The sequence below is a fragment of the Phocoena phocoena genome, chromosome 4, assembly GCF_963924675.1.
Source record: "Phocoena phocoena chromosome 4, mPhoPho1.1, whole genome shotgun sequence".
NCBI classification, from domain to species: domain Eukaryota; kingdom Metazoa; phylum Chordata; class Mammalia; order Artiodactyla; family Phocoenidae; genus Phocoena; species Phocoena phocoena.
The window spans coordinates 121,049,387-121,076,469 of NC_089222.1; the positions used below are offsets into that span (position 1 = coordinate 121,049,387).

Genomic DNA, 27,083 nt, shown 5'->3' on the forward strand with positions numbered 1-27,083 from the left:
TTAAATGATGTAGAAAAAAGTGATATGAGAACATCAAAGACTGGGCTACAAAATGGATTATTTTCCTTCTGAGGCAGGGATTGAAAGCATCTTCACATAAACTAAATTTTGAAGGATGCTTAGAAATGCACAAGGAAGAGAGGTATGTGAAATGTATACATAGTGATATGACAAGAGCATATTAATATATGCAGAACAGAGGACTCTATCTAGATGTTGGGATGTTAATTGAAGCTATGGCAGGAAGGGAGTTTAGTGCCAAATTCTGGGGGACTTTTTAAAAATCTTTTAACATATTAAAGTATTTTTCTATAAGCAATGGCATTGAAAGTGTTTACATATATATGTGATATGACCAGTCCATGTTCCATAAAGACAATTCCAGGACCAAGTGGAGAATCTCTTCAGAGCAGACCAATTGAGAAACTGTTTCAATGGTCAAGGTGAAAGTTGATGAGGGTTGGAACTCAACTCTTGCACTTGCAGAAGAGATGGGGCATATTCCAACCGCTATTTTATAAGTAGAATTGATGAGCTTTAGTGACCAGATGTGCCCCTGACCAGAGAGCGGTGGCTAAGGGGATGCTAAGGATGGTAAGTCCACTTTTGGAGTGGCCACTTGAATTACCAACGGTCATTAGTCATGTTAGTGATTATAAGAGAAACAGCTGGTGGGATTAGAAAATGACTCTAGTTTGAAATATTTTGATTTGAAGGTAGAAATATTATATTATATCAAGACTGTATCTCCAGATTCTGGTATATAAACACTCTTCAGCTGTCTTGGCCCATGAATAAAGAGAAATTCCTCATATCAAAACCAACATGGCGGGGAGACCTTCAAGATGGCGGAGGAGTAAGATATGGAGATCACCTTCCTCCCCACAAACACATCAGAAATACATCTACAAGTGGAATAGCTCCTTCAGAACACCTACTGAACGCCGGCAGAAGACCTCAGACCTCCCTAAAGGCAGGAAACTCCCCACGTACCTGGGTAGGGCAAAAGAAAAAAGAAAAAAACAGAGACAAAAGAATTAGGACGGGACCTGCACCAGAGGGAGGGAGCTGTGAAGGAGGAAAGGTTTCCACGCACTAGGAAGCCTCTTTGCAGGCAGAGATGATGGGTGGGCAGGGTGGAAGCATCAGAGCCACCGAGGAGAGCACAGCAATAGTGGTGCAGAGGGCAAAGCGGAGAGATTCCCACACAGAGGATCAGTGCTGACCGGCACTCACCAGCCCGAGAGGCTTGTCTGCTCACCCGCTGGGCCGGGCGGGGCTGGGAACTGAGGCTCGGGCTTCAGAGGTCAGACCCCAGAGAGAGGACTGGGGTTGGCTGTGTGAACACAGCCAAAAGGGGTTAGTGCGCCACAGCTAGCCGGGAGTGAGTCCGGGAAAATCTGGACCTGCCGAAGAGACAAGAGACTTTTTCTTGCCTCTTTGTTTCCTGGCGCACGAGGAGAGGGGATTGAGAGCGCCACTTAAAGGAGCTCCAGAGACGGGCGTGAGCTGCGGCTATCAGAGCAGACCCCAGAGATGGGCAGGAGATGCTAAGGCTGCTGCTGCCACTACCAAGAAGCCTGTGTGCAAGCACAGGTCACTATCCCTACCTCCCCTCCCGGGAGCTTCTGCCGCCCGCCACTGCCAGTGTCCCGTGATCCAGGGACAACTTGCCCAGGAGAACACATGGTGCGCCTCAGGCGGGTGCAACGTCACACCAGCCTCTGCCTCCGCAGGCTCGCCCTGTACTCCGTGCCCCTCCCTCCCCCCGGCCTGAGTGAGCCAGAGCCCCCGAATCAGCTACTCCTTTAACCCCGTCCAGTCTAAGGGAAGAACAGACGCCCTCAGGCGACCTACACACAGAGGGGTTCCAAATCCAAAGCTGAACCCCAGGAGTTGTGCGATCAAAAAAGAGAAAGGGAAATCTCTCCCAGCAGCCTCAGGAGCAGCAGATTAAATCTCCACAGTCGACGTGAGGTACCCTGCATCTGTGGAATACCTAAATAGACAACGAATCATCCCAAAATTGAGGCAGTGGACTTTGGGAGCAACTGTAGACTTAGGGTTTGCTTTCTGCATTTAATTGGTTTCTGGTTTTATGTTTACCTTAGGTTAGTATTTAGAGTTTATTATCATTGGTAGATTTGTTTATTGATTTGGTAGCTCTCTTCATATATATATATATATATATATATATATATATATATATATATATATTTCGTTTTTCTCGTTTTGTGAGTGTGTATGTGTATGCTTCTATGGGTGATTTTGTCTGTATAGCTTTGCTTGTACCATTTATCCTAGGGTTCTGTCTGTCCATATATTGTTGTGTTTTTAGTATAGTCTTTAATGCTTGTTATCATTAGTGGATTTGTTTTTTGGTTTGATTGCTCTCTTCTTTCTTTCTTTCCTTTATTTTTATTGCTTTTAATTTTTTTTTTATTTTTAACAATTTTTAAAATTTTAATTATTTTATTTTTTCTTTTTTCTCCCTTTTCTTCTGAGCCGTGTGGCTGACAGGGTCTTGGTGCTCTGGCCGGGTGTCAGGCCAGTGCCTCTGAGGTGGGAGAGCCAAGTTCAGGACATTGGTCCATCAGAGACCTCTTGGTTCCACATAATATATAATGGTGAAAGTTCTCCCAGAGATTTCCTGCTCAATGCTAAGACCCAGCTCCATTCAATGACCAGCAAGCTACAGTGCTGGACACCCTATGCCAAACAACTAGCAATACAGGAACACAATCACACGCATTAGCAGAGAGGCTGCCTAAAATCATAATAAGGTCACAGACAACACAAAACACATCACCAGACATGGTCCTACCCACCAGAAAGACAAGATCCAGCCTCATCCACCAGAACACAGGTGCCAGTCCCCTCCACCAGGAAACCTACCCAACCCATTGAATCAACCTTAGCCACTGGGGCAGACACCAAAAACAACAGGAACTATGAACCTGCAGGCTACTAAAAGGAGACCACAAACACAGTAAGTTAAGCAAAATGAGAAGACAGAAAAACACACAGCAAATTAAGGGGCAAGGTAAAAACCCACCAGACCAAACAAATGAAGAGGAAATAGGCAGTCTACCTGAAAAACAACTCAGAGTAATGATAGTAAAGGTGATCCAAAATCGTGGAAATAGAATGGAGAAAATACAAGAAATGTTTAACAAAGACCTAGAAGAATTAAAGAGCAAACAAACAGTGATGAACAACACAATAAATGAAATTTAAAATTCTCCAAAAGGAATCAATAGCAGAATAACTGAAGCAGAAGAACCGATAAGTGACCTGAAATATAAAATCATGGAAATAACTACAGCAGAACAGAATAAAGAAAAAAGAATGAAAAGAATTGAGGACAGCCTTAGAGACCTCTGGGACAATATTAAGTGCACCAACATTCAAATCATATGGATCTCAGAAGAGGAAGAAAAAAGAAAGGGACTGAGAAAATATTTGAAGAGATTATAGTTGAAAACTTCCCTAGTTTGGGAAAGGATATAGTCAATCAAGTCCAGGAAGTGCAGAGAGTCCTTTACAGGATAAATCCAAGGGGAAACATGCCAAGACACATATTAATCAAACTATCAAAAAGTAAATACAAAGAAAAAATATTAAAAGCAGCAAGTGAAAGACAAGAAATAACATATAAGGGAATCCCCATAAGGTTACAGCTGAACTTTCAGGAGAAACTCTGCAAGCCAGAAGGGAGTGGCAGGACATATTTAAAGTGATAAAATAGAAAAACCTACAACCAAGATTACTCTACACAGCAAGGATCTCATTCAGATTTGATGGAAAAATTAAAATCTTTACAGACAAGCAAAAGCTAAGAGAATTCAGCACCACCAAACCAGCTTTACAACAAATGCTAAAGAACTTCTCTAGGCAGGAAACACAAGAGAAGGAAAAGACCTACAATAACAAACCCAAAGCAATTAAGAAAATAGTAACAGGAACATACATATCGATAACTACCTTACATGTAAATGGATTAAATGTTCCAACCAAAAGACATAGACTGGCTGAATGGATACAAAAACACGACCTGTATATATGCTGTCTACAAGACACCCACTTCAGACCTAGGGACGCATACAGACTGAAAGTGAGTGGGTGGAAAAAGATATTCCATGCAAATGGAAATCAAAAAAAGCTGGTGTAACAATTCTCATATCAGACAAAATAGGCTTTAAAATAAAGAGTATTACAAGAGACCAAGAAAGAAACTACATAATGATCAAGGGATCAATCTGAGAAGAAGATATAACAATTATAAATATTTATGCACTCAACATAGGAGCACCTCAATACATACGGGAAATGCTAACAACCATGAAAGGGGAAATCAACAGTAATACAATAATCATAGGGGACATTAATACCCCATTTTCACAAATAGATCATCCAAAATGAAAATAAATAAGGAAACACAAGCTTTAGATGATAAATTAAGCAAGATGGACTTAAATGATATTTATAGGATATTCCATCCAAAAATAACGTTATACAATTTCTTCTCAAGTTCTCATGGAACATTCTCCAGGATAGATCATATCTTGGGTCACAAATCAAGCTTTGGTAGATTTAAGGAAATTGAAATTGTATCAAGTATCTTTTCCAACCACAACACTATGAGACAAGATATCAATTACAGGAAAACATCTGCAAAAAATACTAACACATGGAGACTAAACAATACATTACTAAATAAACAAGAGATCACTGAAGAAGTCAAAGAGGAAATCAAATAATACCTAGAAACAAATGATAATGAAAACATGATGACCCAAAACCTATGGAATGCAGCAAAACAGTTCTAAGAAGGAAGTTTATAGCAATACAATCCTACCTCAAGAAACAAGAAACATCTCAAAGAAACAACCTAACCTTACACCTAAAGCAATTAGAGAAAGAACAACAAGAACAAAAAAAACCCAAAGTTAGCAGAAGGAAAGAAACCATAAATATCAGAGCAGAAATAAATGAAAAAGAAATGAAGGAAACAGTAGCAAAGATCAATAAAACTGAAAGCTGGTACTTTGAGAAGATAAACAAACTTGATAAACCATTAGCCAGACTCATCAAGAAAGAAAGGGAGAAGACTCAAATCAATAGAATTAAGAATGAGAAGGAGAAGTAACAACTGACACTGCAAAAATACAAAGGATCACGAAAGATTACTACAAGGAAGTATATGCCAATAAAATGGACAACCTGGAAGAAATGGACAAATTTTTCGAAAAGCACAACCTTGTGAGACTGAATCAAGAAGAAATAGAATATTTCAAGCACTGAAATTGAGACTGTGATTAAAAATCTTCTAACAAACAAAAGCCCAGGACCAGATGGCTTCACAGGTGAATTCTATCAAATATTTAGAGAAGAGCTAACACCTATCCTTTTCGAACTCTTCCAAAATATAACAGAGGGAGGAACACTCCCAAACTCATTCTACAAGGCCACCATCAACCTGATATCAAAACCAGATAAAGATGTCACAAAGAAAGAAAACTACAGGACAATATCACTGATGAACATGGATGCAAAAATCCTCAACAAAATACTAGCAAACAGAATCCAACAGCACATTAAAAGGATCATACACCATGATCAGGTGGGGTTTATCCCAGGAATGCAAGGATTCTTCATTATACGCAAATCAATCAATGTGATACACCAGATTAATAAGCTGAAGGAGAAAAACCATATGATCATCTCTACAGATGTAGAAAACACTTTCAACAAAATTCAACACACATTTATGATAAAAACTCTCCAGAAAGTAGGCATGAAGGGAACTTACCTCAACAAAATAAAGGCCATATATAACAAAGCCACAGCCAACATTGTTTTCAATGGTGAAAAACTGAAAGCATTTCCACTAAGATCAGGAACAAGACAGGGTTGCAACTCTCACCAATATTATTATAGTTCTGGAGGTTTTAGCCACAGAAATCAGAGAAGAAAAAGAAATAAAAGGAATCCAAATCAGAAAAGAAGAAGTAAAACTGTCACTGTTTGCAGATGACATGATGCTATACATAGAGAATCCTAAAGATGCTACCAGAAAACTGCGAGAGCTAATCAATGAATTTGGTAAAGTCGCAGTATACAAGATGAATGCACAGAAATCTCTGGCATTCCTATACACTAATGATGAAAAATCTGAAAGAGAAATTAAGGAAGCACCCCATTTACCATTGAAATAAAAAGAATAAAATACCTAGAAATAAACCTACCTAAAGAGACAAAAGACCTGTGTGCAGAAATCTACAAGACACTGTTGAAAAAAATTAAAGATGACACGAACAGATGGAGAGATATACCATGTTCTTGGGTTGGAAGAATCAACTTTGTGAAAATGACTGTACTACCCAAAGCAATCTACAGATTCAATGCAATCACTATCAAACTACTAATGCCATTTTCCACAGAACTAGAACAAAAAAAATTCACAATTTGTATGGAAACACAAAAGACCATGAATAGCCAAAGCAATCTTGAGAAAGGAAACCCAAGCTGGAAGAATAGGCTCCTGGACTTCAGACTATACTACAAAGCTACAGTAATCAAGACAATATGGTACTGGCACAAAAACAGAAATATAGATCAATGGAACAGGATAGAAAGCCCAGAGATAAACCCACGCACATATGGTCACCTTATCTTTGATAAAGGATACAAGAATATACAATGGAGAAAAGACAGCCTCTTCAATAAGTGATGCTGGGAAAACTGTACAGCTACACATAAAAGAATGAAATTAGAACACTCCCTAACACTGTACACAAAAATAAACTCAAAATGGATTAAAGACCTAAATGTAAGGCCAGACACTATCAAACTCTTAGAGGAAATCATAGGCAGAACATTCTATAATATAAATCACAGCAAGAACCTTTTTGACCCTCCTCCTAGAGAAATGGAAATAAAAACAAAAATAAACAAATGGGACCTAATGAAACTTAAAAGCTTCTGCAGAGCAAAGGAAACCATAAACAAGCTGAAAAGACGACCCTCAGAATGGGAGAAAATATTTGCAAATGAAGCAACTGACAGAGGATTAATCTCCAAAATTTACAAGCAGCTCATGCAACTCAATATCCAAAAAACAAACAACCCAGTCCAAAAATGGGCAGAAAACCTAAATAAACATTTCTCCGAAGAAGATATATAGTTTGCCAGCAAACACATGAAAGGATGCTCAACATCACTAATCATTAGAGAAATGCAAATCAAAACTACAATGAGGTATCACCTCACAGCCGTCAGAATGGCTATAATCAAAAAATCTACAAACAATAAATGCTGGAGAGGGTGTGATGAAATGGGGACCCTCTTGCACTGTTGGTGGGAGTGTAAATTGTTACAGCCACTGTGGAGAACAACATGGAGTTTCCTTTAAAAACTAAAATAGAACTGTCATACGACCCAGCAATCTCACTCTTGGGCGTATACCCTGAGAAAACCATAGTTCAAAAATAGTCAAGTACCACAATGTTCATTGCAGCTCTATTCACAATAGCCAGGACATGGAAGCAACCTGAATGTCCATCGACAGATGAATGGATAAAGAAGATGTGGCACATATATACAATGGAATATTACTCAGCCATAAAAGAAAATGAAATTGAGTTCTTTGTAGTGAGGTCGATGGACTAAGAATCTGTCATACAGAGTGAAGAAAGTCAAAAAGAGAAAAACAAATACTGTATGCTAACGCATGTATATGCAATCTAAAAAAAAATAATAATAATGGTACTGAAGAACCTAGGGGCAGGACAGGAATAAAGACGTAGACGTAGAGAATGGACTTGAGGATACTGGGAAGGGGAAAGGGTAAGCTGGGACAAAGTAAAAGAGTGGCATGAACATATATACACTACCAAACATAAAATAGATAGCTAGTGGGAATCAGCCACATAGCACAGGGAGATCAGCTCGGTGCTTTGTGACCACCTAGGGGGGTGGGATGGGGGATGGGATAGGGAGGGTGGGAGGGAGACACAAGAGGGAGGAGATATGGGTATATATGTATACATATATCTGATTCACTTTGTTATACAGCAGATACTAACACAACATTGTAAGGCAATTATACTCCAATAAAAATGTTAAAAAATAAATACCAATATGGAAAATATGAATATTGTTTTGCTATATAAAGGAAGTGTGTTTTGGGATTTTATCAGATTTTATTTTTACTTAGTCTGCTGTCTCTGTCTCATCTCCTTTTGTACACATATATGATTTCAATTCTCCACAAAACCATTGGTTAACACATAACTATTACAGAAATTATCCAGATGCCAGTTTTTTTAAATGACCTTCCATTCTTAAAACTAGAGTCCTTTGATTTGTGTACTACTTAGTTTACCATTTCATTCCTTAATTTTTGCTCTAGTATTTCTTCTTTTCTAGGAAATCTGTACTGTACTTCTCAAGAGGGAATTTTTAGCAAAGGAGTTAAGAAATTCTATTTAAGGAAATGTGCACAAAGAGAATAATAATTGGTTCTGTTTATTAAAAGCTGTTCAAATTGTCTGAATATTAGTTGCTGTTTTCTTGAGTGGGAAAAAGATTGGCATATTTTTATATCTATATGGTATTTTATCTTCTGGATATTAATTTTTTGGCAAATTATGAAAACCCACCAGTAAATTAATATTATTTGGAATTCTGTAAATGGAAGGTTTTAAGTAACTGTTTATATTTGTATTATGAAGGAGTCAGTACACACTGAAATGTGATTACTTCAGAGTGATTCACAGTCATATCAATGTCCAGTGATTTGGGGTGAGGAATCTCTTGTGCCTACTTTGTGCAGACTCTGTGCTGAGCATTGTGGAGGATAAAAAGACTGAAATCCATTATTTGTTTTCTTCCAAACCAGTTATAAGAAGTATTACACACAAGACAGTAATTTGAAAATCACATTTTGGAAATCCTTGATTTTTATTTTCTCTGTTACTTAAATAGGGGTAACAACGCTTGCTGGCCAAAGATGAGACAAATTAAACCCAATTCCTGGTAATTGTCTCCTTTAATAGCTTACTTAGTAATGGAATCAGAACCTGAATCCATGAATGCCTGCCTTGAGAGACCAAGTTCATTTCACTGTACTATATTAGAAAAAGAGATATCACCTTACAGAAATTCTCATCTACTTTAAAAGAACAAATTTAATCTATTTAGTAAGACTATGACTGGTCAATTCAAATGAAATTATAGTGGAAAGACACTTTAATTCTATTATCATGTACATAGGAATGTCTTAAATTAGAGGAAAGTGCTTAGCAATATATGTATAATTTTTTCTCAAATGCAGAGAAAAAAATACTTAAAGTCAAAATACATTTGGTGTTGGTTACAGTGCCTGTGTCTTTGTCCTGGGGCAATTAATTCATTTGAGGAGTATAATTCTGCCTTAGCTTCTCTTGACCCAACTTTATGTTCTTCACCAAATCAGCCAGTTCCTTTTCTTCAGTCCCCAAACCCCTCCACATAATGGAATTGTGGCAAATTGCATGTTGTTGGAGATTGAGAAAGCCCATGGTAATGAAACTTTGTTTTTTTCTCAATCATTGCCTACATGGTAAGCAACAAAAGACTAGAACAAGCTGTATTCTAGAAACCCTTCAAGCATATGAACAATTGCCCAAAAGAGCCCCTCTCAGGCACACTGTAGCAGCCAGAAATCAATTGGTATAATTCAACCTTAGTTCCCATCTCTCCCTTTATTCTTCCAAATGGGTTAGTAAAACTTTACAGTAATTGGCAACAAAGACAGTTGAGCAATAGAACATAATCCTCATGGACTTTGTACCAACTATCATATAAAAATTCTCTGCGGCATAATTTATATTACTAACGCTCAGGTATATGATGCATGCATTTGCTGATTTTTCTCACACTCTGTCTTCCAGGTATATAAAAAATGAGAATAAAGTTAACATCCCTGAAAGCCATATTCATAATAAATTATTGCTTGGAAACTGCAGTTTTGAAGTTTAATTGTCTCTTTCCCTTCTATAGATTTATAGTATCTTGACATATGAGAGGAATAAATGGGAAGGATGACTGGGGATTCATGGATCCAGTAAAAGAGGGAATGTGATATTTTGCCACCTACTCACCTTATTATAATTTTGTGAGGATTGAGTAAAGTAATTTAGTACAGTCTCTAATAACAGGAAAGCTTTGGATATGGAGTTTCTTTGGTCAAATAAATGATCAGATTAAAATGAGCATTACTGAATACAGTAATCTTGTCTTAACCTTAGTTTAGTTTTTGAAAAATGTTTTTAAAAAAGTATCCAGCTGCTTTTTTTTTTTTTTTTTTTTTGGTCTAAGTCTGAAGGGGGGAAGGAGAAAGGATCTAACATGTGTCACTCTTTATGCCAGTCATTAATTTGTATTATTTCTCTTCTTCACGACCACTCTAAGATATATATTTAAATCTTTGTCTTTCAGATAATAAATACAAAGTTCAAGAAGACTAGGTAGCTTATCAAAAGTGATGTGTACAGTAATTGGAGGAAATGGTTATGGTGGATTCACCCACACACTTTCAATGTTTGAAAATTGTATGTTACGTTTTGGTCTTCATTTTGATTACCAAATGCTTACATAAAGAGTGAAAGATAGGACTAAATATGTACTGATCCCATTCTTATAGTTTACATGTAGGAAAGGAGATTTCTATTCCACTCCCTAGGAGAGAAAAGTAAGGGTTGAGTATTACCCTCATGCTCTCTGTTCCCCATTCTCCATCTCCTTTGACCAGAAGAAACTGGGCTGTTAGCCAACTTTTGCTACTGGCCAATATGTCACAAGACTTTTGGCCTGTGAGATATTTTGGTCCATAAGACATTTGGTTCATTCTAAAAGGTCCTTAAAATTTGGTCCTATATAAAATGTCCATGAGCATATTTGGTCCATGCCAAATGATTTTGGACAGGACCAAGTTATCAAGGACCTTTTTGGTGTGGACAAATTTCTTATGGACGTTTTGGACCAGACATAGTCCTGCAAGGAATTGGTCATATGGTTCAGCCACTTTTTGTAATTTTGGTGGCTTTATCTTTAGGAGAGTAAGGGGGAAAACTTAAGTCCAAGGATTCCTTGCTTTAACACATTTTTTGCCCCCACTAAGTCATTCCACATATTTCTCTTACAGCATTTTATATACCTAAGAGGTCCTCAATAACCGTGGGTTATTTGAATCACTCAGTGAATCAGTAAACAGACAGATAAATGGAAAACAGAGCACTAATTTAGATATTTGTTGCTGACTTTTAAAGTTTTAGAAATAAATTTCTCAAAATATATTAGAATTATTTTTCAGTTTATTTTTAGATTAAAGGAATTAGTCACTATAGATCCTAAAATCAGTTTTTGAAAGTGTGTTGAAAGGTGATTTTAGAGGCTGTAAATAGTTTTCTACATTGGATAAGGGACTATGGGCTGAAGAGCAGTTTTATTTTTCAATATGTTGTGCTACTATATGGTTAACACCTACATACAACCCCAGGCAGGCTTATCCTACCATAAAATACCTCTATAGGTTTAGAGGTGGGATGACTTGTTTCATAAAGCATTTTGATTAATGATTCATATATCATTCTGCTTTTCAAACATCACACCAACCATTTTATCCAAGAATTATTGTGTTACTCAGAGATCATTTATAATTTCACAAATGTTCTCTCCTTGTATGTATATAACATTTGATATAAATTCTAATAACATAAAAATGGCAGTATTACTTTTGGAGCTGACGATCCACACACTATTGCCTTTATGGAGTTTACCTAAAGAGATTAGGTTCACATCCAGACCACTTAACATGAAGATTAAGTTAGGACCAGAGAAGACATTTTGGTTAACCAGCACATAGACAAAGGTACAGTAGACAATTACTAGGAATCCAGAAAAATTTTCACATTACAGATACATATCAGGAGTTGGCATAAGGTAGGCATTTAATGAAAAATTGCTGAATGAATGAATCCAAGGCAACTTTGGTACTGGTTTGGCAACCATACCGTTAAGAGGAGAGAGCAAGCACGTCTCCCTTGCATGCAGAGAGAATAATTAGAGAAAAAATTCCCTCACATCCTATGAAGCCTACATCCTTTCTGGCAGACATTTTGATCCTATTGGTGGTGTTCTTAGCAAAAGGTAATAACCATGGCTCTAATAGATGAAGGACTGAAGTGAGATCAGATAATCCAGGCCTTGATTGCCTCAAATATATTGTTAATTTTTGGTAAAATATTAGGCTAAAAGTATAAACTTTGATGCTCTAGTTTTCTTATCAATTAAATAAGGGTACTGTTAACTGCTGTGTTATCAGAGAATTCTCAGGAGTCAAAATGAAATATTAGCAAAAAGTTGTTTTAAAATAAGAGAAATAATATTAAAACTGACCTGAAGTTGCCAGAGGACTGCTGGTAGTTAGCTTGTCTGTAAAAATAAATGACATAAAAATAACAATTACATTTAAAAACTGATTATTAGGAATTCCTTCTGTTTAATATTTTACTTGAGAATTTAAAAAATTACTATGAATTATTAGTATTTATTAACTTAAGAATACATCATTTGTATCTGGAGCTGAAAATAAATCTATTATGCTTTTATTGATTTTTAGAGCTGTAGAGCAGAGGTTTTTAGATGTGCTTACTTTTTAAATAATGAAGATGATGTTTTTCAATTATCAATAACTAAACATAAGAATTCATTAATTTCATAATGGCTATAGATTAAAATGTTCTAGATTAATCTGCTATTGTTTGAAATAGGAGCTTGAGTTATGCTTAGACCATGGGCTTTGGAGTCCAGAGGAATTCTTTTTAATTCCTGACTTTGATAATTAATAGCTGTGTGGCTCTGGGCACATTCTTTATTACTTATGTATTTTTAAGTGGAAAAATTATTAGTCTCTACAGAATCATTCTGAGAACTAAATGAGATAATGTTTGCGAGAGAGTGGCATGGACATATATACACTACCAAACATAAAATAGATAGCTAGTGGGAAGCAGCAACATAGCACAGGGAGATCAGCTGAGTGCCTTGTGACCACCTAGAGGGGTGGGATAGGGAGGGTGGGAGGGAGGGAGATGCAAGAGGGAAGAGATATGGGGATATATATATATGTATAACTGATTCACTTTGTTATAAAGCAGAAATTAACACACCATTTAAAAGCAATTATACTCCAATAAAGATGTAAATATATATATATATATATGTGTGTGTGTGTGTGTGTGTGTGTGTATGGTACCTGGTCCAAGTAGATATTTCAAACAAATAGATTTTTCAAATATTATAAAAATGGTCATGATTATGGATAACACTAAAAGTAATGTGGTTATAGTTTTATAACAATTTACACTTTAAAATCATTTGTATATGAATTCAATACTTGTGATGACTTCTAAAATATTAGAAAATTTTATTATTTACAATTTATGGGAAGCAGATTTTCAGAAGGTGAAATGCCCAGTGATTCTGGTAGTTGCCAGACAGGATTAGTGTTCAAATCTTTTGACTTCAATTTGAATAATTTTTCTACAACAGAATGATTTTCCATTTTAAGATAACTCAGGTTAGTTTTTAAATGATTGATAATTTCTCAAAGCACTCTTTTGATAGTATGATCTTGATAAGACAAAGTGAAGAGGTAGTGACCAATTGTAGTTAGAAACATAGGGTGGAGAAAATGCTGGAATAGAGCAAATTTAACATTAAACTTTAGATTGTCCTTTCCAAAGAGTATGATACATTTTGAAAGTTATCATTTCATTATATTTTAAATTCCTTTCCCTCATTTATAGTGACCTTACAAATGTCAGGGTTTCATTTCCAAGGCTGCATTATCAGAGCCATATTTTGAGATCACACACATGCGCACACACAAACACTCTCACACATCATATATGCATACATACATATATAGAATTTAAAATATGAAAGGAGCATTGGAATTGGAAATGCATAACCTTGTATATATAACTAGGCACTATGAACTTTGCAATATTATTAACTATGTTATTCTTAACCAAATGTATGCTTTATACATTTTGATATGAAGACTAAATATCTAATTTAGAAAGAGCCGCCAGAAAAATATTGAATCCTTGCCTAATGTCATAAAGTTTTATGATCACCGAATTATGCATTTTGAAATGCCATAAGTACTGACCTGAAGTTGTTGCAGGACTTATCGTAGAGAAATTCTCCAAAGACGCTGGAATAAAGTTGGTTTGAAGTTAGGGCTTAGAGTATAAATATATTACAAAACATCAAGTGCAGTTTGAATATTCATTCAAAGGGCATCTGATCTACCAGAGTTTCCATTTCATCCTTTTTCATCCTGAATGTTCCTATTTATTTATTTAATTATAATTTGATTGTGATACATTTGATGAATTTCCAGAATCTCTATGTATTCTCTATAAATTTACCTATGCAAAATATTTGCTTTATTTTACCCATTTAAGAAAGATATCTATTTATTCATCATAATTATATAGAATAATTTATATTTAAGAGAGACAATATAACACACCATATCTTGTCAGACCTAGAATCAATTGTTTTGCACTGAAACAAATGAATGCCAAAATAATCTTACACATGATAATATCTACAGGGAACTAAGTACTGTTTAAGTATAAAGTGCTTTTCACATAAAAGATAAAAACTAGCTATTTTCTTCACCCATTAACATGTTTAATATTTTTAAAGATATAATGATGACTATATTAAAAATAAAGAAAATCATATCTTATGATCTAATGAATTTGTTTTCATTCAAAACAATATTTATGGTAAGTGGGTTAAGAGGTATGTCCTCTTCTACTAACTAGATTGTTTATTATGGTATTTCTTCATTACTGCACTGTCTTCTTTCTAAAAGATCTATAGCAGTTTCATAAATGTTATATGGTAGATTATTGATGAAGAAGATAAAATAAGTTTTACAAGATATTTTCATAAAAAAGATAATATTTTAATTTTCACTATGTTTGGTTTGACAGTATACTACATAAAAATCAAAGGTATCTGTGAAATTATTAACCAATTTAAAAATGTAATAAATTTGAAAATTCACATGATGTGAGTAAATATTAAACACCTAAAATTAATTATGTTGATTATGTTAATTATATTAATTATGTTTATAAACGTGTTTTAATATAGTTCAACAAGTTAAATGTAACTTCAACTTCTGGATCATATTCTTGAGTTGATGTTGTGATATAGTTTATTGCATTTATGATCCTTATCCTAAGTTAATTCAAAGGATATAGTTTTATTGAATAAATAAAGTTTTTAAAATCACAAACTCCCCTCTCCCAAGTAGTCCCACCATAGAGTCATGAAAATAAGTTTCAGCACACCTGTCAATTCATTTGCCTCAGCAGACCTCCAGAAACTGATGCCTATTCAAATAAAGATAGCAAGATACCACCTTTCTAGAAGAAAATTGACTATTGAAAAATAATCAACATTGTTTAAAGACAAAGCTATTACAAAGAAACTCTAATATAAGAGCGCAGATATTAGGCTAAGACCACGTGGGTCAGAATCCTCAATCCACCTCGAAATAGCTAAATTTTCTGTATGTTAGGTGTCTCATCTGTAAAATGGGGGTAGTAAAGATACTGTGTAATAAGATTGGTATGAGGAGTAAATGTGTTGATAGAAAAACCACCTGTTGTAGCTAATAATAGTTAGTAGTAGTTTTCAGCTCATTTGAATCAGACAAAAATCCAAAACAGTCTCTGCTCCAGCAGCTGTGCCAGAGGGGACCAAACCATCAGTAGAAGAAACACTTAAGAGCCTGATCTTTCTTCTCACTGAACAGGCACGGCAGGATATAGTAGGGGGCTTAGTGAAGGAGTACTGTGCTTTATGAACCCATGTTGTAAAGAAAAGCAACTCGAGGTCTGCAATTTTGTATCCACTATAACAAAATTTTAAAAATGCATGTTTTTTTATGTTTCCTTTAAGGGCAAATCTATACTGACATCTCATTCTGAAGCAAAACTATTTGAACTGGCAATAGGCTGTTTGCCTTTATTCCACTTGATGTGGATATTTATATATTGATGAGCTTTCTAACATCTAAAAATTTCTGAATTCTAAAACATATTTAGCCTGAAGGTTTACAGATAAGAGATTGTGGATCTGGATTGGCCTGGCAACTTACTATTGTTTTCAACCAAAATAGGACTCGGTATACATGTATACATGTTTGTTGAATTAAATTGAATGGGAAATAACTAAAATGGAAAATTTAGAATAACCTAACATTGATAGGCATTATTGTCTTGCTATTATTTTTGATGTCCTATATCTCTTCCCCTTTGATTATTTTTATCTTAAAATTATTTATCACTTTAAAATAAAGTTTTATTTTTTATAAGTAACTGAGATGAATCAAACTCATAATCCCCTCTTTTTACTTCCTTTCCTTCCTTTTTTTTTTTCTTTGCGTTATGCGGGCCTCTCACGGTTGTGGTCTTTCCTGTTGCGCAGGCTCAGTGGCTATGGCTCACGGGCCTAGCCGCTCTGTGGCATGTGGAATCTTCCCAGACCGGGGCACGAACCCATGTCCCTTGCATTGGCAGGCGGACTCTCAACCACTGTGCCACCAGGGAAGCCCTTCTTTTAAGTCTTCAGTCAGAGACTGGATTTGCCAATTACTATGTAATCTGATAATATCTATATATCACAAAGTAATGTGTCACTTTCCAATGCAGCATTCCTGGAAAGTCAGGGTGTGCTTGGCCAATGGCAAAAGTGTGATCAGACCCACAAACATTTATGCATGCCAGTATTTTCAGAACCTTTTTGATGTTTGATATTTTACAAACATTTTCTCACTGACATTTTTCTCCAAAACAGTTTCTCCATATTTTATTTTTATTATGTAAATGTGTTACATCAGTCAATAAGACAGGTTTCTAAAGTCCAGGGTGATCCCACTGCTCCCCTGATACATAGCTAGAATTTTAATTTCATAGCTTAACAATTCAAAGAAATCAAATACTCTTCACAGGTACCTGTAATATCAATGCTGTTCACATCAATATGGAAAATGGCCAGTTGGCTGGATTTATTTGCTTCAATGCCTTGAATCATTTCTTCTTTTACATTTTCATCTGACACCCACTGGGCAAAGAGAAGGTCAAATATGACTATAATGCTGCCATTTCTGCAAAGCAAAAAATGACATAAGAGAAAAAAGTTAGCCTTCTTCAAATGATTTGTGTTCAATTTATGTAAGGTGTCTTTGAAATTCTCCATGGTTATCCCCTTGTTAATCCTTATTACACCTATACAAAGTAGGTCATATCAAATACTATCTTTATTTCACAGGTGGAAGAAAGAGAAATGAAAAGACAATGTTTCTCCAAGAATACAAGATATATCCAGATTAGAACCTGATTTTTCTGAGTTCCACATTAGCATGCTAATCCCTAGGCTAGACCACAGATACTTGTGTCAAATTAAACCAAATCACATGGTATCATGACATTTATTCTTATTTTACTCTTTGAAAAAATGAAGAATGTGAATTTGTAATTTTTCGTAGATGACTTCTAAGTAGGAATAGGTCTAAAGTAGTTTCACTGATTTCAGAGAAAAATTTTCTATATAGTTTATGAATGCTTGATAGCAAGCTTATAGCAACTAATTTATATCTACTTTTTCTTCTATATTCTTAATATAAAATAAATAAAATATGCCCTGATTTAGAAGGGTAGAAAGAAGACAAGCTTAAGTGGATTATTGGGAATTTGTGGGATATTCTGTCTCATGGTCAAGTGCTGGGATTATCTTGCCTACTCATCTCCGACCATAACATTAGAGTTCAAGTACATGACCCAAGTCATCTTCTCTTCTACTTCATCGCCTTCTCTGAAATATGCATTTTCAAAGTTTTCTTCACTGGTGATTTGTTTACAGTTTAAAGAACCATAAAAATGAATAAATTTTGGGCCCACTAGAAATACTGGAGAGATTTTTGCTCTTCTGTCTACATTTCTACTTTGCTACTGTGCTTTTAGGATACAACTGCTTGGGAAACAAACTCTAGCTCTGGTCTTCATTCTGTATCCTTCAGTAAAGCTGGGGGTACTCAGGGTTTACTTGGACCCTTAAGAGGCAGACTAGGGAGAACCAGATTTTGCATGGCATGTTTGTTGGTTCTGAAATTTACACATTTACATTCATATCCTTGTGATATCTTTAAGTTAATGAGTTTCTTGAAGGGTTTCATCGACTCCTGAAGAGTTCTTTATGTATCTGTATATATATGTATGTCTTGATAAAAACCTATAATAAATGTTTTTTTTTTTTCCTCCAAGACTATATACAGGATAAAAATGTTCCTGAAAGATCACAGCAGATCAGCATTTCCTCTCGGTAGGATATTTCTTTTTGGTTTCCGTGCTAATATTCAGGTTCATCGTTTAACAGAAGTGATTCCTTTTTATGTAGCTAGCTTTTCATGATTGACGTGAACAGGATACTCTGATCAATAATTGCACATTTCACCTCTATTAGATATATTATTTTAAACTGTTAGAATGTTTAACTTTCCAATCATCTGATTAAATCAGAGTATCCAAATCTTGTAAATGGCAAGGCTCCTTAGTAACTATTTAGGTCCGGGTTCCCCAAATTTACCCGCACATGGAATCACTGCTGTCCTTGATAAAAATAGATTTCATCACAGGCACTGTTTTTATCTATTCTTCCACACTTGTTAATTTTTCCATGCTGGCTGGTCTCTAATTTTGTTTGAGAATAACTCTCTATTTTCTCATGGCTTCTCCAACCATTCCTCATGTCAATGATAGTTTTATTCATCGGCATATGACGAGGCCCTGGTCAATGGAACATGAGGGGATGCTGATCGGGAACTTCTTGAAAACTTCTCTATATTTAATCAAATAAAGGTTCATAGTGGACTACTACTCTTCTTTGTTGAATGTTATTATGTATACATGTGATTGCTGGAACTGTCACATCTATCTTGGGACCATGAGGCAAGCTATGATTGACAAGCTAAAGATAGTACAATAAAACAATGAAACCACCTAAATTCTTGATTATGTCTCTGTCATTGTTCCACTGAATTAACCTCTGCTGAAACCTTCAGATTTCTTGTGATGTCAGATGGTAAATTTTTGTTGTTTAAGGCACTTTTAGTCACGTGTTCTGTTCATTGCAATTAAAAAAAATCTTAACTGGCATACAACTCTCAGGCCTCATCCATATTTATTTAAACAGATGCTCAAGAAAAGGGAGATGACTCTATTTTTGCATCTGATGTTGGCCAACATTGCAATTTTATAAATAGGAAGAATGAGACTCAGAGTAATATAGGTAACCTTGCCTAGAGTTATACAGCTTATTAATATCAGAGAGAGAGAGAGGAATAAAACCCAGAACCTCTGTTTCCCAGATGTGTTTTGCTATAGTTCCCATCCCCACCCCACATACCACTGCTATCAACACCATTATGAACTATTTGTCAATAGGAAAGACAATACAACACATTTGCTTAGATGCAGATCCAGGTTTTTATCATCTTGCATTGTTACCAGAACTTTATATCTAAAAAGATGCAGAAAATAGCTAGTTGGAATTGGGGGGAGGGGGGAGGATGGATATTTTATTGCCGCCACACTTTGAGAGAGAGAAGCTTCCCTCTTCCTGTCCCTTTCCCTTTCTCCCTCCTCCTCCCCCGCCACCTGTTCTTCTTTTTCTTCTCATTTTCCCTCATCCTCCATCTCTTCCTCCTCCTCTGCCTCCTCCTTTTCATTGTCTCCTTAACAAACCTCACCTCCCAAAATTCTTAAATGGACAGGGTTCAATATGGTAAAGATAAAGTGAGAGTGAACAAAGTCCATTCGTTTCTCTGTCTTCAATTTCTAATCTTTACCTCCTTGGTTGCACAACAGATAGCTTTAATTCTGATTAAACCGGATTTTTCTCTTTGTGTAACTTTGACATATTAAGTTTAACTGACCACTTGCTTTTATTTTATTTGAGTTAGGCAGTAAAAGAGGTAAGGTAATTTTGGTAGAGAGCATACAAATCTGGACTTTTCTTTCACTGAGTTGAAAGTAACTGGATAAGTTCATCCTCAGGCATAAAACATCTTTGTATGAAAGATGTGTTTTCTTACTTGTGAATTATACATTGAATTTAATAATTTATACTTTGCAAGGACAGGAGTGACAGATCCTATATCCACATACAGTTGTATTCTTTAAAATTTGTTTCTTATTCAGAGTAAATGTTGAGATAAGAGAGATATACAGTAAAAATCAGGAAACCCATAATAAACATTTGTGTTTCATGTAATAAGAAAGCTATATTATGTTAGTAGTTTAATAATGCTCTCTATCACTGCTGTGAAATTGAATTTATTTATTAAGGTAATGTGAATTCTTCCTTTAGGAAAAAAAAAAACAATGGCCATTTCCATTTCAAAGTACTGTTCCAGTGGAATATCTGAGTCTGTTTTTTTTTTAACAGATAAATCCTATCATTATACAGAGAGCTTGTGTGCAATAAATCAAATGTTTCTTATCTCTTATTTTCCTTAATGATACTGATAACCTCTAGGGTTGCTGAGTAAACAAAAGTCTTTCCTTTCCTAACTTGATGACTTATCTGTGCTCAAAGGGCAAAATAAGCTTCATATTGCCATAAAGTGTAAACAACACTTTATTAGAAGAATCAAATGCTCTTTGAATCAAAGCACTTTCCACAAAGCAGAATAATAGAAAGTGTTCCTAGATGAGTGTAAACCATTTGCTTGTCCTGTAGGGTGGCTCTACACACACACACACACACACAAAACTTAGCAGGGGGAGCAAGATTTGACATTAAATAATATTTTTAAAAGGAAGAAGAGATAGATTAATGACTAAGTTTAGTATTCTGAGTGTTATAACTTGACCATGTACACAAGCATGGGGTGTGTATTTCAGTAAAATCAGTAACAAAAAAGGAAATAGGCATTTTAAAGGATCTTTAGATGTATTTTTCACAGTTGGTGTGGCTATTGTTAGTTAGTTGAGAAGTCAGTTATTTCTGTGTCTTGATTTTATCAATTGGAGTTTAAGGTGAAAATAATTTACAAAAGGAATTAGGAGTCTGTCGATTTTTTCTATAAGTGGAATATGTCATTTTAAATTTGATTATTTAAAGTAAACCTAAACGTTTACTTGTTACTTTCTTTCCTGCTTCTGAATTTTTCTCATCCTTTTCTTCTCTGTCTCCCAAAGTACCTACCTGTAATGTATATTACAGACATTTTCATGAAATTCCTTTGCATTGCATCTTTTAAAAACTCACTTCTGATTTAAAAGTAGTTCAGCTACAATGAGGTGAAAGTCTCTCTACACTGATGAAGTATATTATTTGAGAATTGTTATAAAATATGTATCAAGGCTTAGGAACTATATTAGTCTCCTAGGTAGTTTAAAGGAAGGGAAAGAAATCATTCCTTAGCTCAAATAATTTACAGTTTTACATATAGTGATTTTACTATCTAGAGAAACATAAGTTTACTTAATAAATATCAAAGAAAATGCTTGGGTTTTGATAAAACACCAGACCTTATATAAAAGTCTATATTCAGCAAATTTTCCCAATCTAGTAAAAACAAAGTTATCCAGCATGTTGTAAACAACAGAAGACAAAGAGTTCCATTAGCAAAACTATCCTAATAAACTCTGCACTAGATACTGTGCTTTGCATGGGTTTCACCGGTTAGAGCCTGAGGAAGGCGAGGAAAGACCAGGGTTACCTCTCCTTAAGCAAGGTTTTAGTTCTAAAACCTTTAAGAACTAAATTTGAATTGAAGATTTAATGCAGATCTCCACACTCAATCCTCTCCAAAACTGGCAAAGAGAAATTGGTTCCACTCATTCCAAAACAGAGAAATAAAGTGAAATAAAATCTTTCATGCATGGTTTTACCTTCACAGAATAAATACTGAATAAATATTTTAAAACAGCACTTTGAGGAAAACACACAAACAAAAGAAAATAATAATAACCTTTCCTGAGAGTCCACCTGTGTCATTATAGCTCTGAAATTAGGCCATGAAAGAGGCTATCAGAGATCATAAGCCCTGGAAAACAGGAGTCGAAGCCTCTGTGTTGTGGATAGGAATGAAGCCAGTAGATGGAGGGAGGGTGGACTGGCTACTGAGACTATGATCTCATGAATATGCAGTGGGATAAAGAATGATAAATATAGATAGATAAGTAGGTGAGAAAGAAGGAAACAGAGTTCTAATTTTTTTTTTTTTTTTGGTATAAAATGAATCTTTGTGCTTTTATTCATGATGGCTTCCACTAAGTGAATACGTTTTGTTCCAACAAGAAATGGCAAGGCCTAAAGTTTCCTTCTGCCCATTAACTAATTCTGTCATTGTTTTTCTTTTTCTAAACATAATCTCTTTTCCTTTGACTTGACCTCTCTACCTCTATTTGGTCATTGAGAACTAAGGACCCTTTTACTAATGTCAGGACTTTTGTGAAGACCATGTACCAAGTATCTTTGGTGCCAGGCTTTCAGGTTCAATTGTTTCTGATTTGAGATAGGAGATTAGTCTTTCTATAAAGTGAGGCTCACTGCATTCTCCAATGACCTGGAGTACCCTATGGCTTCTATTTGATATAGGTTAAATGTCAAGACTCCTAGGCATCTGTATGCAGTCAACCTCAGCCTTCTCCATGTGTCTCTGAAAGATTTTGCACTTAGGAGAGAGAATCATTTTAATATGAGATAAATTATCTAGCATTATTATTATTATTTGTTACAAATATAAAAGTTTATACTTTGCCACTTTTCTCAATCCTCCTGGAAAATGTTGAAAATTTAAAATGTTCCATTTTCTCCTAAAAATAGTGACACTCTTTTACAAATATTAACAAAAAGATCACTCTTTTGTGATCCTGTGCTTTCTATCCATAGAAAAATTTTGAGCTATACTTACTCAAATTGTAAAACTCTTGAATTTTTATATTTATTTTTCAGATTACTTGATTGAAAGATATCATCTATCTAAAAAAAGAAAAGGTTAAGAAAAGGCATATTAAATTTTAGATTTTGTTTAAAATTTTAAACAAAATAATCTTTATATTCTACTTAGAACTGTATTGGAGTGATTTTCTTCTCTGTGATGATGGGTCTCATACATTTATGTATGAGTAAATGTAACTGTAAGTACATTTACATTTATTGACTAATTTTTCTCAAAGAGAACAAGATCTATGTATCTTTTGGCAAGTGGTTAGCGAAACTATGTTATGAAATTTTAAACTAGTTGAGGAAAGAAGGTCTCTTACCATTTGCTGAATGTCAAAAGCAAGAACTTTGAAATCCACTGAGAGTTTGTCTTGCAAATTAGGATTATATGTAACTCCGGATGTTATTGTCAACGTCCCTCTGGCTTCATGACTTTTTCCAAATGCTGCATCTAGATGAATTAATAAGAAACAAAACACTGAAAATGTGAATAATGAATAAGAGAAAATATGCACATTCCAGTTAAGACATAGAAGTAAAGTTCTTGCTTAATGTGTTGGCCCTGGGGTTCTTGATTCTTTTCTTTGCAGTCTTCGTGTTTCATCATCAGCTGTTTTTTATTTTTTAACTTATATTTTTAGCTATCTAGTTGTTTTAAAAGACTGAATATTAAACTTCTTCTTCTCTATCCCATTATTTTTTTTTCTTTTCTTTGAAGTCTAACCAACTCTCCAAGCTTCCAAGTTTTGTTTGGTTTTTGTTTCTTTGTCATTGAGATTTCTGTTGGAAGATACAGGGATGATCAACTTCCACCAATTATGGGAACTGATTCAGGGAAACATAGTGAGAAGTGGACCATTAAAACTTTTGTAGTTACTTTCAGATACTTCTTGAACACCTGGCATCAAGGGACACTGCTCATTTTCTACATGTGGATTGCTGTGAAGATTTCAGTGTGTGTATTACTTTGGAGCATAGCTTTGAAACTACTTCTCTCATTCTAATAATTATAAAATTGGCATGTATGACCTTTTGCCATTAGATGGAGACTGTCATTACTGGAGAAGTTATTGAGAATGCTGCAGAAAATTTATTATCTCAATATGAAACAATATAAGAAAAAAGCTAACAAACTGAATACAAACATGGGAAATAAAATGTGCCACTAAGGCCAGTACAATCCCATTATGAGATTATTTTCTTTGCATATATATTTATATTTAAAATGAATTGCTTCAGGTGAAACCCACACAATGATGAAATCATTAGTAAATGTAATAATAATGATGCATTGACCTGGTATGCGAAGATGTTATTTCTTCTTTTCCCAGATGGGGAAATTTGGGCTTAGATTCACTAAGAAAATTTCCCAATGTGATAAAAGTTACAGATCTGGAATTTAGAAAAAGGATTGACTGACTTCAGAACCCAAGATCTGTCATATATTGACACAAATCTCCCAGTCCAGAAGGAACTGTAGAATTAATACTTTAAATAATAAACTTGCACTTCATCTATACAGTTATCATTGCATAATTGATGTAACATATTATTAATACTAATTCATTTGTTTTTTAAACATTCAAAATAACATTTAGACTTGCATATTTAAAAGTGAAAGGCAAGGAAAGATTGAGGAACTGTCATGGATTGGAGGAGACTAAGGAAACATGATAACTAAACCCAGTGTTGGAATCTGCACTGGCTTCTGAACAGGTAAAAACATTAGTGGAAAAACTGGTGAAAGTTGAATAAAGTTTTGGTTCAGTTAATAACATTGTAACAATGTTAATTTCTTGGTTGTGACAATTATACTATGTGTGTATTAGATATTGACATTAGGGGAAGCTGGATGAATGTCTACAATTTTTGCAACTTTTTAAAAGTCTACAATGGTTTCCAATAAAAAGTGTTAAGAGTGTATTAAAGTAAAAGTATGTACTGAAAGTAGAATGTCTTATATCCTCTAGTGTTCTATTATTGCCTATCTCAAATCCCTTCTTATATTCAGTTGTTCACAATTAAATCATATTAACATTTATAAATATTTATTTTTCTGGTAAAATAACTAACTTTTGTATTTTTATTGAGCATCAAGACTTCCAATAGACTTCCAAATAATTACATATCCTTGAAGTTATTCACAGTATTTAAGTAAGACCAAAGCAGCCTCTTTTCTAAAAGTCTCAGTGAATTTCTATAATTTATTAAATTGTTCTTATAATTATATAAAATATCACAAGCTTTCTTTCTCTTTAAAATATATTCCTGTATGTAGCTATAGTAGTTAAATAAACCAGAAATTATATTGGACTTATTTTATAAAACTATAAATCATATTTATTACATTCTAATTTACTTATTTACTAAGGGAAAAGAACTAACTCAAAGGTTGAGCATTTTGTTTTCTTGGTAAAACCAAAATCACTCACATATAAAACGTTTTGCCCTGAGAGTTTTCAGAAGGAATTAATATGCCTATATATAATTCATCATTTTTTTTTAAAAAAAGGTGAAAATGTTCTCAGAAAAAATAAATCTAATACCCAAGTTTCTGCTATGCTGCCATTTTTTAAAAATTATCTTAGAAATGAATAAATGGTAAAGAAGAGCACAAGTTCTAAAGTTGGACTGTCTAGTTTGCACCACCTGGCAATGTTGCAAATTTAAGCAAGTTACCTAAATTCTCTGTCTCTGATTTTTCACCTATAAAAGGAGGGTAACAATAAAAACTAACTCATAGGTTTGTTGTAACAAGATAATACAATTGGAGATCTTTTAAAAGCAGTTGGTACAGGTAATTTAGCTCTAAATAAGAATTACCTTTTCTTTTTTCTTTCTGTCAATCACAAATTGCTACTCAGGCAACTTGAGATCTTTATAAATCCACAATTACATTCAAGTTGCCTTATACTGTTGCAATTCAAATTGTTGTACTAATAAGAGAATAAAGATATAATTCTCTAGAAATAAACAATATTTTTTCTTTAACTTGGCCTACTTATCTTCTTCTATGGTCAACAATGTTTGAATAGGTTTATGACTTAAATTCTATCAGAACAGACCCACAGGCTATGAACCTACTTTATTATATGTTGGAACTGAGAACATTATCATTTTCTGTTTTAAAAACTTAGTCTCATGTTTGAATTCTGAATTAAAATCCAAATTATATATCATGTTAAAAAAAATTCTATGAAGTAAACTACGGTGAAGCATCTGGATGCAATATAAATACCTTGCCATGAAAGCACAGCAATGCATACAATATGCTGGCAGGATTCTGGAGATTAAAGTGTATACATTCATCTGAGAGCACTTTTCTATAGCCAGGTCTATGTGACTTACCTCTTTCTGATCCCTTGATTGACAGCCAGGCCACTGCAATTAACCCAGCACAGAGCATCACCAATATGGCAAAGAGAGCTGCAAACATGACTTCATAGGTGCTGAGAGAACGGCGCCTTGAGGGTACACTTCGCTTTGAGCCCATCTTTGGTTTTTGAAGGTTTGCTACTCTAAGGGCTCTGAGAGAGCATAGAAGCTTCACCAACTGAAGAGCACAAGCTCTCAAGTTTTCCAAGAAGACTTGTCAAACAAATCTACACTAGTCTTACTAGTCAGTGTAAATGAGTTGTGTATGTCCCTTTGGCAACATTATGTCTCTATACATTAAGTAGCTTTAAAAGTGCAGTTAATGTTTAAAAAGATATTAGTGAGTACAGAGAAGCTTAGAGTTGTAAATGTTAATCACCTGAACAGGCCAGTTGTCAGTGTGAATGATGTTAACTGCATGTTGTAAACAAAAATGATACTTTATCATTTTGATAACTGGTAGAAGAAATATGAAGTTCATGATAGTCAAATTAATCATTGGGCACATGCACATGACATTTGTAAACAGTCCCTAACAGATCAACCTTCCACCCTCTGACTCAAGTCATTATTAAGGCATTTTTTCCTGTTTTATGTAGGTGTAGACATTCTAAAGATAA

The 27,083-nt window shown here is 34.7% G+C and overlaps 1 protein-coding gene across 2 annotated transcripts in view; it reads right to left on the reverse strand.

Annotated features, from left to right (window-relative positions):
• Window positions 1-26,692, reverse strand: part of TMPRSS15 (transmembrane serine protease 15) — a 129,090-nt gene extending 102,398 nt beyond the window's left edge. Inside the window, exons 1-6 of one of the 2 annotated variants that reach the window (XM_065877042.1) lie at window positions 26,437-26,692; window positions 23,409-23,539; window positions 23,057-23,124; window positions 17,091-17,242; window positions 14,222-14,266; window positions 12,442-12,477 (exon numbers count right to left, since the gene is read on the reverse strand). In XM_065877042.1, coding sequence (XP_065733114.1) covers window positions 12,442-12,477; window positions 14,222-14,266; window positions 17,091-17,242; window positions 23,057-23,124; window positions 23,409-23,539; window positions 26,437-26,581 — 577 coding nt within the window. In that variant the 5' untranslated portion in view covers window positions 26,582-26,692. The remainder of the gene's footprint in view (window positions 1-12,441; window positions 12,478-14,221; window positions 14,267-17,090; window positions 17,243-23,056; window positions 23,125-23,408; window positions 23,540-26,436) is intronic. The other variant, XM_065877043.1, reaches the window with a different exon arrangement.
• Window positions 26,693-27,083: the final 391 nt, after the last annotated feature.